The sequence below is a fragment of the Medicago sativa genome, chromosome 2 (genome assembly GCF_051527215.1).
Source record: "Medicago sativa cultivar Bolivia chromosome 2, Bolivia_mono, whole genome shotgun sequence".
Taxonomy (NCBI): domain Eukaryota; kingdom Viridiplantae; phylum Streptophyta; class Magnoliopsida; order Fabales; family Fabaceae; genus Medicago; species Medicago sativa.
The window spans coordinates 55,882,171-55,896,805 of record NC_140750.1 but is presented as its reverse complement, the minus strand read 5'-3'; the positions used below and the strand labels follow the sequence as shown (position 1 = coordinate 55,896,805).

The 14,635-nt window shown below is 33.3% G+C and overlaps 1 protein-coding gene and 1 long non-coding RNA gene across 3 annotated transcripts; both read left to right on the top strand.

The window, feature by feature from the left end:
• Positions 1-791: 791 nt before the first annotated feature.
• Positions 792-6,881, top strand: LOC146949107 (BTB/POZ domain-containing protein). Of its 2 annotated transcripts, none has more exons than XR_015027146.1 (8): positions 792-997; positions 1,135-1,273; positions 2,344-2,845; positions 2,944-3,077; positions 3,159-3,607; positions 3,791-4,932; positions 5,341-5,493; positions 6,085-6,881. XR_015027146.1 is itself a non-coding variant. In XM_085745207.1 (8 exons), the coding sequence occupies exons 1-8, from the start codon at positions 873-875 to the stop codon at positions 6,527-6,529; spliced, it is 3,084 nt and encodes a 1,027-aa protein (XP_085601333.1). In that variant the 5' UTR covers positions 792-872; the 3' UTR covers positions 6,530-6,881. The 2 variants fall into 2 exon arrangements, 1 of the variants encoding a protein (XP_085601333.1); XM_085745207.1 differs by having other exon boundaries at positions 3,791-4,927.
• Positions 6,882-9,250: 2,369 nt separating this feature from the next.
• Positions 9,251-12,648, top strand: LOC146949106 (uncharacterized). The gene is made up of 2 exons (XR_015027145.1): positions 9,251-9,946; positions 10,064-12,648. It is a non-coding gene; the product is annotated as an uncharacterized LOC146949106 (long non-coding RNA).
• The last annotated feature ends 1,987 nt before the right edge of the window (positions 12,649-14,635 follow it).

The window sequence follows — 14,635 nt, the reverse complement described above, 5'->3', positions numbered from 1 at the left end:
TGCTTTTATAGATATAGAGTGACGCGTTTACACGTATACACATTAAAACGATAACAATGTTATTATTGTGATACTATCATTACAATTTTATGTCCATCCAACAATGTTTCCAACAACGTAGTCTAAATTAAAACGTAGACAAAAAGTAATCTTATTTTGTAAAAAATACAAAAGTCTAAGATTTTAATCATTCTCTAAGAGTTCAAGCAGCACATAAATACATATTTGATAGAAAAAGTAAAGAAGAAAGTTAACAAGAGAAAGAAATATGTCATTTTATTAAAGTTTCCATTGAATTTCTATGAGTATTGGTCTAAATGATATATATTTAATTAGTGTTTTTCTTATATTGTTGTTTGATTTGGTTTGTAAAATTAAAACTGCAAACCGAACCAAACCACACGGTTGAGTGGAAAAATGATTCAAATACATCCGAACCAAATACAATTTTTTGCGATTTCGGTTTGAATTGGTTCGATCTACGGTTTTTTCTTTCGGATTGATTCGGTTTTGAACATCCCTAAACTTTAATCAATGAAATATAAAAAGAACGCCAAAGGAAAAAAAAAATGAAATAAAGGACAAATGTAAAAGAAAATTTTACTAATAAATGTAAAAAAGTAAATAAAATTATAATTATAATAACAATTTAGTAAAATCAATTTACTCATTTATCCTTAAATAAAAATTAAGTCTCAAAAAATCAAGTAAGGGTAATGATTCTACAAAACATATAAAAATAATCAAATCAAATATTATGATAAAAAAACAATCAAATTGGTTGATGATTGATGGATGAAGTTGCATATTACTTTAGAAATTTGTTAGTTTGATTAGCAACTCTCTCTCGACGGTTATCTATAGTTACAGATATGATTCATTCGACGGTGAAAGCGGCAACTGCAAAAGAAAAAGAAAAAGATAACGATCGGAGCTTGAGTTCTCACATCATCACCCTTCATCGCCGTCTTCTCCATTCCTTAAACCTTGGCACCAGGTCTCTCTCTCTCTCTCTCTCTCTCTCTCTCTCTCTCTCTCTCTCTCTCTCTCTCTCTTTCTCTCTCCGAATTCATTCTTCGCTTTTTTCATTGAATTGTATATTCTTATTTATTTGTTTGTAAATCTTTTGAACAGATATTTTGATGAAAAGACAAATAGATGGAAGTGGCAGTGCGTCAACATTGAAGTACAGAAAAATGTACTCCGATCAATTGCTGCTTTTCTTGATTCTATATCTGCAGATGCTCGCGCCACACGTCATACCATCGTTAAGGTATTTTTTTCTTTTCCGCGGTAAAGAACCAACACGAGAATAAAATAAGTGTAGCAGAGATGAGTTAAGTATGTTGCGTTGTATGTGTGATAAGAAAACTAGTTAAAGATAGGATTGTTGAGGTAGCATATATCGTTGAATAGATGGTAGAAACCCATTTTAGGTGGTCTCGGCATGTGGAGAGAAGACCTGTTGTGGATTCTATAGTCCTTAGTAGACCAGATGGAGGGTGGTCAAATCGCTAGAAGTAGAGTAAGATCTAGAAAAAATATAAGAAACTTTTTTTTTTAAGAAGCTAAACTAGCCCACCGAAATTGGCACCGGGAGAATCGAACCTGAGACCTTGAGGAGGACCACACTCCAAGGACACAAGCCAACACCATCAGGTCAACCCAAGTGGGTATATAAGAGAAACTATTAAGAAGTATCTAGATATTAATGAGTTGGATATAAATATGGTATTTGATAGAACATTTTGCCATCATTTGAACTATATAGCCAGCCCCGTTTAGTGGGATAAGGCATGGTTGTTGTTATTGCTTAGGGGTTTGCTCCCTAGTTTTTGCTATGGAGAGCCTAACTGGGCAGGGAGAACCTTTTTTGTGTGTCAAATAATTGGACCCCTAACAAAGATTGGTTATTGCTAAACGGCGGTCAATATTTCGTATCTATAACATGGTTAACAAAAACATAAGTACCTTCGACCTTATTTATAATAAAAATCTCTTGCTTCACACATATTATGAAATTAATTATATTTACCAAAATATCCTTCATTATAATAATTATCACATTAATTTGTATTGGGACTATGCACTCATCTTTGAAAATAGAAAATCAGTAAGGGGTATTTCTGAAACATTATATCAAATAAAGCTGAATTTGGTGACTTTTGCTTATGTTTGAGGCCATGAAATTAGGATGACTTTTGCTTATAAATAAGGCTAGAGGGAATATGTTAGTCACATTTGTTTTAAGAGAGATAAGGGGGGCTTATTATAGTTGAATTTGGCCTTCTTGGCTGATATAATCTATTTAATGTTATTGAAATATGTGCTTTACTTCATCAGGAATCTGCTGCTGATATTTTGGGAGCATTGTTATGGATTCTTCAATGCAAAAATGAGCCCTTGTTAAGCATGGCATCAAATGTGGCAGTGAAATTAGTTAGTATTTTACCGAGTCCACTATTGCAACCGTGTTTGTTGGATCTTGTCTATTATTTATCGTCCTTGCTGTCCTCACATCAAGTAGAAGTTGCAATACCTTGTGCTACTGCTTTGAATTTGGTAATCTCAAATCTGAGTGCTACAAGTGAAAAGGCAGTTATTGAAGCACTGAAAGAAACAGAGATTTCCATTTGCATTGTTCGAAATATAAAAGACCGCGGTGCACAGAAGATTGAATATTTTGTGGAGATGGCTTCACTTTTGAGCACAATTCTGTTGAGGTGGCCTTCATCTAGGTTCCCTGTTTGTAATGATGTTGAACTTATGAAAGTTTTAGCAAACATGCTTACAAGTACAGATAGTTCTATTAAACTTGTTCTTCTAAAGCTGTACACATCTTTAGGTATTAAAATATCCATCTTTTACCTTCCCCTCAACAAAACAAAAAACATTTCCTTGTGTCAATTACTTAGACTAACTAATTTATGATTTTTGTTATAGCTTTATGTGATTCTGTAGCACAAAAGCTTATAGAGGATGGAAAAGTATTTCTACAAATGATTGTGCAGGCGATGGGAAAATCTAACCCTCATGATGTTCGGATAGAGGGGTTTCGGCTTGCTCAATGTCTATTGGTAAGAGTTATTGTTTTATATGATAAACATTGGAATATATATAGCACTGTACCTAACAAACATTTACTTTTGTCTACTTAGAGATCCCAAGAAAATTGTTTAAAAGTGATGGATTTGTGTGGTGAAGCTCTTGTTGATGCCATAATTTGTGGGATGAGAGAGACAGGGCCGTGTTCCAAAAGGATTGAGAACAACTATGGTTCTGTATTAGTGGAAGCATGTAAGTTGGCTCAAATTACTCGTTGGGCTGGCAATCATCATATCAGGTTTTGGAAACAAGGAATTGATAAAGTCCTCCTTAATCTTCTAATTGAAAATATTCATGACCAATCTTCCGAAATTGTTTTGCCATTGGAGAAACAAATATCCATGGTAAAGGAGGGACTGAAACTCAATTATCATGTTGCTCTGAGGAGTTATGTGTGGGACGTTCTTGGGTGGCTTACAATTCATTGTGGAGAAAATTCAAACCCCTGTAGTTATACCCATGAGAGTGAACTTCATATCAACTTACTGATTACGTGTGCATGGTAAGTTGTATTTCTTCCATTATTATTTTTGTATGACTTCAAGTGTGTGTATACATTGGTATTACAGTGAATTCTATGCCATAGTTTCTTCCTACCACTGATTATATTTCTAAAATTTCATGGCTGAACATTTATTACACCTTCATTCCATTGATGTTGTGCAAATTTATCCTTTTTCTGCAGCTTCACATTTGTGGATGCAATTCAAAAATGGTGCCGGATATATCAAAATGATGCTGATGATAATTTTCAAGGTGAACCAGTATCAAGGGCTGTTTTAATGATGATATATTCTCCATGTAATTATATTTCCTCACATGCTAGATCTGTATTATCTGATATACTGAAGGTCGTAGGCGATGTGTACTTGAAAAACTCACTACATACCCTAGATTATATATTATCCCTGAAAAGTTATTGTTCATATGATAAACTCCAACTTGTTATTAACTTAATTGGGTTAACTTGTCTTTCAAGTTTACCACAGTATCAAAGATGTATCATAGAAAGCAGAGGGTTAAAGACTGTTTTTCTTCTCGTGCAACGATGCTTAAGTAATGATATTCATGTAGAAAGGCCAGAGGTTGCTCCTCATTTGCAAACTGTATTCCATAAAAGGTCTTGTTGCTGGATTGGTAAAGGAGACTGGGAAGGTTCCAATGTTGTCTTATTTTATGGTATGTGGGGCTTAGCTGAATTTCTTCATCAGTTTAGCCTTTTACTAGACATTCCTTTGCAATTTAGTAGAGAGGTGACAAACATTAAAACTCAGTTAGTTAACAAACTTAATGAGATCTGTAGTAGCACCTCTTTCAGTCCTGGAGTGAAATGGTATGTTTCTTATATTCTAAGTTATTTTGGATTTTATGGTTTCCCAAATGAATTTTCCAAAAGGATTGGGAACTCTCTTAATAAGGAAGAATATGCAGATTTGCGACTCATTGTAGCAAATGGGGATTCCGTGAGTGTTCATGGTGTTATTCTTGCTGTTCGATGTCCAGCACTTCTACCTTCAGAAGTGCTATCTAGTAGTAAGAGTTCTAAAGATATAACAGATTGTTTTGTTGGAGAGACTGTGAGAGAAGTTCGCTATTCTTCTCATGTTGATTATGAAGCATTGATGTTATTGTTGGAATATGTATATTTGGGAGGCTTGCATGCAGCAGAAGAAGAAGCTGTAAAGAAGCTCAAAGTTCTTGCTAAGCGTTGTAATGTAAAGCCTCTCTTGCAAATGCTTTGCAGACAATCTCCAAAGTGGGGCACACCTTTTCCCAGCTTGAATCTTACTTCATCTCTTGATTCAGCTGGAAGTTATTTTTCGTATGGTTTGCTTCTTGACCAGATTCTTCTAGATATCTATAGGTTTCATGTGATTTGTGACATTGTGTTCTGTTGTTCATCCATGTTTATTTCCATATTTATTTCCTTCCATATACTTGAGTAGCTTCCTTGAAATTGATATTTTACAGATTCATTCCGTATTTTTCAAATAAGAGTTGCGTTTCTGAAAGGACTGTTAAACTTGGAAATCGTTACTGAGATTTGCTACGTAATGCCATTCTATTATCCAGTTTATAGAAAAACAGCTGTTAGTTATATCCAGTTTATTGACTTGTCATTTTGGGTAAAGTTAACGGTTTCTGCACAATGAAAAAAGTTAACAGTGATGTTGCTAACATTTGTTTAAGTAGTTTAGGAGATAAATTCTAATTTTGTTTAATTTCTGTTTTCAGAGATGTCATAATGGAAGCTAAATTGAATGGGCTTGTTGGATGGGCATGCGATATTTGTTCTCATCCAGTACCACATATGCATGTTCACAAAGTTATATTGCAGTCTGGATGTGATTATTTACAGGGTTTGTTCAGATCAGGAATGCAAGAGAGGTGATTATTGATTTAAAATTTGATAGTTTATGTGTAGTTTACAGTTTAGTTTTCCTGATAAACGAGTGATGAAGATGACACCTAGATGTTCAAATTAAATTCTTTGCCTATTATTTAAGCTGGAACTCATGAAAATTTAAGAACATGGTACGAAGACAGATATGCATGTTTGTTTATATCTTATCTTGACCAGGGTCTATGTAACCTGTTCTGTGGTTGATTAAGGCTCGAGACTCAAATCTTCTCTTTACAAGCCTATTTGATAAAGTATTGTTTGGAAACTCATTGGTGCATGTACTTGAATCTTGAATTTCAAACTTAATCTAAGAATTGGCTGAAAGCTAGCTGGAACCAAGTCCATCTTTATGAAATGTTAATGTATTTCACTTTGAACAGCCCTTTGCTTTTGATTTTTTATGAGAAGCAAGGATTTTCAACCAAATTCGTTTGGGATATCCTTAAAAATTAGAAGCAAGGATTTTCCATTTTTTATGAGAAATTGTCCATCTCTTGTGCTCTGTTAACTTTAAATTTTGTGGTTCTTCGCATTTTGATTGCTTTATCTGTTGTCCTTGTTATTTATTATTGCAGTCATTCACAAGTTATAAAGGTTGATATTAGCTGGGAAGCATTGATTAAACTAGTACATTGGTTTTATTCCGATGAGCTTCCAAATCCCCCTTCTGGTTGTTTGTGGGTTAACATGGATGATCAAGAAAAGCTATTCAATTTGCAGCCATATGTGGAGCTTTGTTGGCTTGGTGAGTTCTGGATTTTGGAAAGTATTCAGGAAGCTTGCTGGAATGTGATTATATCTTGTCTTGATTCTTCTAAGCAGTTGGCAATTAAAATAATCAAAATGGCCTATAAGCTCTCTTTGTGGAAGTTGGTTGACGTTGCTGCAAGTCTCATAGCTCCTTCATATAGGCAATTAAGGGATTCTGATGAACTTGAAGAATTTGATGATGCACTAGTTCACCTTATTTATTCCGCTTCTATTGAACTTAACCATGAAGGTGAAAAACGCTTTAGGTGATGTAATACTCTTCAAGATGTTTTACGGTGCAGAAGATTCAGGTGTGTTGTAAAATTTTGTAGGAGCTGCGAACATATTTTCATCATGCTAGATATGCTGACATTTCTAAACTATTTTTAGTTTGAAAGTTATAGGTATACCTAGAATATGAAGTTTTTCGAAGCAATCCTTATTTTGAGCTGTTAGGCTATGTTACAGTTTATATTAGGTAACTGTTACAGTTAGTTAGGAGTTATAATGTTGTAGTTCTGCAAAGTCCTGTCAGTAGGCTGCAAGAAAAGCTTGGGTTCATGTATAGATACTATTGTAAACTCAAAAATATAGAATGAATTTTTTTTTTTTTAAAATGAAACTTTTTGCTTTGTTGATTTTGTTTCTGAGAAATATATTTTTCTTGTGCTTCACATGGAGTTATAGTTTGCCAAGAACCTTGACCCCACCCAACATCTATCCTGCAATGATAGTATACACAATTTTTCCCGTAATTATTTGTAACTGAAAGTGTGCCTCGATATCTAAACAAGTAACATTATAATCATTGAATAAGCGACTTGCACTGATTAAGTGCATCTCAACAAAATGTGATGACAATTGCAAAGGACTATAGTGTCATGTACTTTAATCACCTTGACATAAGAACTATTGCTTTTTTTCTTTCTTTCTTTTTTGCCTTATAAGAGATTTTATACCTAAATTGACTGGTAGTCATCTCTTTGGTTAGACCAATAATACTGAGATTGATGATTCTTTGGTCACATAGGACTTCAGTCCACGTATCTGTCTTCATATGTCATGGACAACCTTTTATAATAGTTTATAAACTTCATATTTAACATCGTTGGCTTCGATTCAGTAACAGAAAGCATGCAAATCCCTTTTTTAAAAATTCAAATACATACATATATACATGCATATATGATACGCCCTCTATATATATATATATATATATATATATATATATATATGGGGTTTGCTACAATAGACCCACTCATTTTCATGAAGGTCTATTTTAGCAACCAACACCTTTTCACTTGGACAAAAAGACCATGTTTTTGTTTTTTGTGAAAATTAAAACTGAAGGGCGTAAATGTAATTTTTATTTAAGTTTTAATTTTCTTTTTTTCTTCCTTCCCCAAGAACCGTAAGGAAACTTTTTACTGATAACCCAAAAGAATAATCCTAAATAAAATAGGAAAATCATAAATCAAATACTACTACCAATAATAACAATAACAACCATGTAACATTGCTAGTCTGGACTTCACAGGAGAAGAAACATCAGTTCTCATTACCGGTTCCTCTCTTTCTCTTTATTTACCCTCACTTCTCTTGCGTTCACATATTTGAGAAAACCTCACCTAAAAATATTTTTTTTCTGTCCAAATTATGATATAAACTAGAGATCAGTGTCCCTTTTCTGCCATGATTGGCAATTAGCAAGATACTTTAAGCACCTGCAGTTTGGAGTCCATTCTGTTCGGAATTTTATTGATGTTGATGACAGGGTGAGTGTCTATTTGCTTTTTCCTTATTCCACCTACTTTTTCTTCTTCTCGTGATTACTTTTTTTATCAGCTTACTGGTTACTGCTACCACTGTGATTTTAAAAAAGCTTTGTTGATGGTTCTTAGTGATCTTATCTAAATTGGTACCGATTAGGCATTTTTGTTCGAGATTTAGTAATGCATCGTCAGCTTATTACTTCGCCCCTGATTTAATATCTTCTCATTTTAACTATGGTTTGATTAGGGTAAGCTTTTAACATGTTGAACACATTAACAGAGCTACAGAAAAGAAAAGAAACTATTAAGAGAAACTATTAGGAAGATCTAGAGATAAATGAGTGGGAGAAAGATATGGTTTTTGATAGAGCACTATGGTGTCATTTGATTCATGTTGCCGACCCCACTTAGTGGGACAAGGCTTGAATGTTATTTTATATGCTTAGTGCAAGAGGGAAATGAGGTTCTAAGAAAATCCTTGATGAGTTCTGAGAATAGAATTGTTTTCTGTTAAATTATGTTTTACTGTTATGCGTTTTTTTATCTTGCTTAACAAGTCCTTTTGTTAATTTCTCTCTACTGCCGTGTTGTCATCAGTTTGTCAGACAGTCTTCAGCCACCCAGCATGGCAGTTATGAGTTTCTGCCAGCTGGCACTGGTGGTTATTCTTGGTGTAGGTTAAGACACCTATATTAACTGTAATCTGAACTGATTCTAATAACTCAATTCATTTTCAATAAATACAAGATTTGAGTCTTTCAATTTTTTCTAGTTTACATTTCTGTAAGAGAAATGTTAGGGACACACCCACTAACACTCTTTTAACACACCCAATAAGAATTAGACATGTGTTTCATTTTTTTAATTCCATATACTGGTAACTGGTTCTCCCTTTTAGTGTTATTATTTATTTATTTATTTATTAAATTATGCTTAAACTTTTCGTCTGGTGTTCTCAACCTCCCACACAAACACAGTCTTTTCATGTTCTTCTCTGTCAAAGAAATTGGTTGTTATTACAATCTTGGTCCTAACTAAGTTACCAAAATGTTATATAACATAACTCCAAAATTTCTCAACAAAAACAACAGAAGTGTAAAAGAATAAGAACAACAACATCCCATTAGAAACATATAAATGACAGAACAGGTGTCTTGCTTCTAATCCAAAATTATCCTGGACTTAATCATGTGACAATGCAAGTTCCCCCTCCTTTCAGATCAGTGAGCTGTGCATACATGTCCAAAAGAGTCAAACCTTGTTGTGAACTGGAAAGACAAAGAAAAGAGCCAAACTCGCTATTATGATTACGGTCGCAGAATACTCAGATCAGATGGAAGTGCTATAATCTATTCTTTGAATTAATTCTCTCTTTTTTGGTTTGTGAATCTTTTTTCTGTCTTTCTAAATTGGTTAACAATTAGGAGATTTGGACATAATAAGAATTGTGGAATTGTGAAAGGGAAGAAGATGAATAAACCTGATTGGAACGGTAGAATGGGAAGAAGATGAATGTGACACGCTTACTGAGAAATGCAGTGTTTTAAATTATTTAAAAAAAAAATGATGTTTAGAAACTGGATGAACCGGTTACCGGTAAATGAGCTTAAAAAAATAGGACACATGTCTAATTCTTATGGGGTGTGTTAAAAGAGTGTTAGTGGGTGTGTCCCTAGCATTTCTCTTTTTGTAATATCTGTTTTCTAGTTTATATTTTTGTAATATGGTGTCGTAGGCATATAAAAAATGTAGGCATACCCAATATAAAGAATCTTTGATATGGACGTATATGTTGATGTATAAAGGTTTTGGATTATCAGAAATTATCTAGTTGAGGTCTAGAAAATAACCTAACCAGTTGGAGGGTTGCTGTTGATTCAAGGAAGAAAAATCCTGCCAATTTTACTCTTTGAAGGTATAATACATTGGTTTTAGATGATGATAATGAAGATCTATTGAATATGTTGATCACATTTATATTTCAAACTGACAATTATAAAATGCTTAAAAATCTTAATTTTGCTGTGAATAGTCTGCAAGCCAATAGAGCCATTTTTGGGAGAGTTCTTGGGTTTTAGAAGACCTGGATATTGAATGCAGTGCTACAAGTACAGCTTATTTTAGTCACTTTTTTCATAATTACAAAACCTTCGAGGGTGCACCTGAGAGAAATCAATGTTATACATTACTTGATTAGATGGTATGATTATTAACATGGATCCATATACACAGAAGCAAGAAAGAAAATACCTCATTTATGATTTGATAGAAGTCATTCAAGTCTGCACTTAAAGGTATGTATATTGATTGACAACTTTATATCAAGATCTTACTGACTTCATGCTTGGTTCATTCTACTATATGAATAAAGAAATTTATATTAGTTCATTCTACTATATGAATGACAACCATATATCAAGATCAAAAGTCTGCTATTTCTGTCCTTTTTAGGTCATGCCTTCCCTCGGTCCTTTTTTTTAATGGTACAAGAGAATCGCTGTTATGATTTAAAATTGCAAAAAAAACAAAAAAATACACTTGGCATATGATATTTGGTTGAGGCAAATGGGCATGTGGCTAGTGATTCTAAAATTAAGGAAGTTTGGATTATGCATAAATAGGGAAATTATGATCAATAATGAATAGAAAGAAACTTGATGAAGTCTCTCTTTTCTCTCCCTCTGGTACTCTCCAGTAGAGTAATGGCTCAGTCTTTGGACTTGGTCTTCTTCTATCTTTTCTTTTTTCCTTTATGTACTAAGAACACCGAATCTAATTGGGTTATCGTCTATCAATTTTATATTTCATTCAATAATTAATTTGCAATTATCTATGTGGTTCAGCTCTCTTTTGAAATCCACTAACACAGAGTTTCAATTCTTCTACCCCTCCCAAATATTTTGCATGTCATTGTTTGTGCTTTTGTTACTTCCCCAAGTATGGCTTTTGAATGGGGGATCACAAATACCTTGGCCGAGAATATATTTCTAGTGGTGGTAATCATAATTAACTTGATACGAGATTGTCTTGACATCTCCGTAGAATTCAAAGACACTTTAATATGAAGCAAATATATGACAACACAAATCACAAGCAATGTGAGTAGAATTATATATGATAGAGGTATAATTTTGAGGACTGGAACTCATATAGTCTGAAATGTTAAATACAATGGATGGATGGATGGATGGATGGTGATCCAAGTTATGATAACCCAACTGTCAGTACATCCAATGATCTCAATCTTTTTAGAGTGAAGACAGAAGATGGGCTGGGCAAATTAGGATTATTTAAACATGACTGTACCTACTATTGGCGATCTAGTACTACTCTCCTTTATGGAATGGTGCTATTTCAAAAGCAATAATAATCATAGTTTCAGTTTCAAACCTTGCACTAGTTTCAGGTGTTATGACAGCTACTCTTCATTGGCACAAAATTGCTCATATTACAATTCATCCTTCCAGTAATCTTGTGTTTAGAAGCATTGTTTATGAGTTTATAGGATGGTTGGGAAATAGATTCATGCAAATTGTGTATCTACATTATCCTTTTGCTAATGTTGAATGGTTTGCACACAATTTTCATGGCCATTTCGAAGTTGCCAGACCGGACCAAACTTGTGGTTATCACTTCTGTACTGCAAGGTTTTTGGCTACTGAATTAACACTCACCTAGTCAGCGACCATGTGTTAGAGGCAACCGCCAATTTTTTCAGAGTGCCAGAAACTTATTCATGGCATCAGTGACATACTAATGGTTACTCTGTTGGGTTACGGCTCTGTTGTGGCTGCTCAAAAGCTAAAATGTGAGAATGAGAAAGATATAATTAATGAAAGTCAGTTCTCAAGCTAAGACCTTACTAGTGTCCATCAAAATGCGGTATGCCATATTTGCTGCTATGGTAACCCTGGCTCCACTTCTCGAGTGCTCTTTGAGTATCCTGCACCCTTGGAGATGCATTTACCTCAATGCATCAGGCAATATCTAGAATTTGATTGGTTTATCAAACTGATTTTTGTTGGAAGAACTAGTACTGGTGCATTTTTCCTTTATGAGAATTCTTCTTATATTGTGCCATAATCTTAAAACTGGTTTCATCTTATCCAATGATCGATTTGATGGCATTATTGCAAGATTGGGATTGCTATATTATGTTGTTACTTCATGTTTGCAATGGTAATGATTAGTTAGCGCTTGCTCTTTAGCAAGGCCACCATCTATGACATGCGTGTGATGCTTCTTGATATCATCTCAAGGTCAAATTACTTGGGCTCTCATACATTTGCAATTATCCATTTATTTGTTGCATTATCAATTGTGGAAACCCTTACTATCACAACCTTTGCATGCAGGTAACCTTTTTTTTTTTTTTTATTGTCTTGGTATCTCTATTCATTGTGTGTTGGGGTGTTCGCGCGCGGTATTTTTAAGTCTTAGTAATAGATTTCAGATAGGTCTCATGTCATGTTCCTTGTAGATAATAGTCTGATAGATAGTGGATTAGAACATGTTTTATATTTTGTTCTAGTTAATATTTGTATAAGTAATGACTTCTTGTAATGTAAAATGTTGGATGTATCATTATTCATAGATCAAAATGGAATGCAAGTTTTTTGATGAATTTTCACTAGCATCTCAGACATCAGAGACTTTCTTTTTCTTTGCTGTGTTTTCTTTAAAAATTTCAGTTATTTGTTGTAATGCACTGTGATATAAGTGGCAGCAAGGATCTTGCACAAGAGTGAGATCAAAATATAACTAGGGCAATTTCTCGATATGCCCCCCAATATGCTCAAATCTGTCAAAATACAGCCGAAAACACGAGTCCGGTAGAGCAGACCACTGTGTTTGAGACAAAACCTGTTGGTTTACTTTTAATTTAAAAAAGGTGATAAAAAAATTGCATTCACGAATATTTTTGTTTTAGATTTTTTTTTATGTTAAAGTTTTGTTGTGACAAAATCCTTGTACCTCCGGTCCTATATATAAGAAAAGATTCTTTTTTTAGATGAATGGAGGACCGACCGACCCGGGTTTTCATGAGCGTTGGCGGGTCCTGGAGTGCCTGTCAAGGGCGCTAGCGCATACCCCCGAAACAGCGAGAGAAGCCGGAAAAGCGGAACTCGGGGAGCCCTCAGAACCTCGGTTTCGTCAAAAAAAAGACAAAGGAAAAGCACCTATACATTAAATGATTAATGTATCTCGTTTACAATGAAGACTAGATACATTGATTATTAAATGTATCTAAAAAAAGAATATTTTCTTATATATAGGACCGGAGGGAGTAGTTTTTAATTGAAAAATGTTGTTTATCCCGACAAACTCCCTCGTGAAACATAGCGAATGAATGCCATTGGTTATTATAATCACTATCATCCCCTAATTTCCGCTAACAAATTGCTTTCAATTTTGACCAACTTTTAAAAATTTTGCCCTTTTTAATTAGACCAATGCCAAACAAATATAGACATTTAATTTTTTATTCTGTATGTTTATTTTTCATGTAGAAAACACATCTTCTCATAATTATATACTTATGTAGATAAATATTTTTTTTGAATAACATAATTATATACTTATGTAGATAAATATTAAACTTCTGTTTTTTATTTTATTTATCAATGGCATATAATTGTCTCGTATATTTTTTTAATTTATCGGTGATAAATATTTGTGTCGTGCTTCTTAAGTTGTCTCTATTTATTTTTTCCGAGGACTAAAAGAGTTAATTGTATTTTTCTCAAAGACTAAATTAATTTTCACAATTTTTATTAGAGTTTAAAATGGCTCTTAACTAAATAAAAAATGGACTTATTTTGTTTGCGCTGTGTGATACTACATTTTACATGTTTTGTGGTGTTTAAATCATTTTTTCCCTTGTTCTACACTTTAAAAATTAGACTTTTTTTTAAAAATTAGACTTATTTTCTCCATCCATATTTGAATGACAGTGTTGTGACATTTTATACCAGTTTTTTTAACTATGCTAATACATAAATAAGTGTCACTTCCTTAATTCATGACCCTCCATTATCATATGAAAATTTTCAAAAATTATTTGGGTCTAAAACTTGGCACCAGTTTTTTCAATAAGCATCATATCACTCAAACTTGGCACCTAAAAAATTTATTAAATACTCCTAATAATAGCTATATATCATCTAACAAAAACTTTATATTATACTCCCTTCATTCCAAAATACATATCACAGTTAACCGCTATATGCATGTCAGTATACAACGTTGACCATTAAAATCTTTAATTATATATAATAAAAAAGTATAAAAAATTGATATTTTAAAAATATTCATGGAGACAAGACAAATCAAACATCTTACATGCTAACATTTGTATTTTTATATATTAGTTAAAAAATATAATCAAAGTAAACTATGTGAATAATGCACATTGTAAAATTGAGAGCACGTGAAACCTACATAGCATATGCTTATTAAAACTCCTCTACTCCACAAGCATCTACTCATTTTTATTCCCAATACGAGTACTTATGTAATATTAAAGCATAATAGGCTAAGATGTCCCATTATGAATGGTGTGATATCTAACAAAGTAGTTTTTCTTTTTGAATTCATCGTTCTA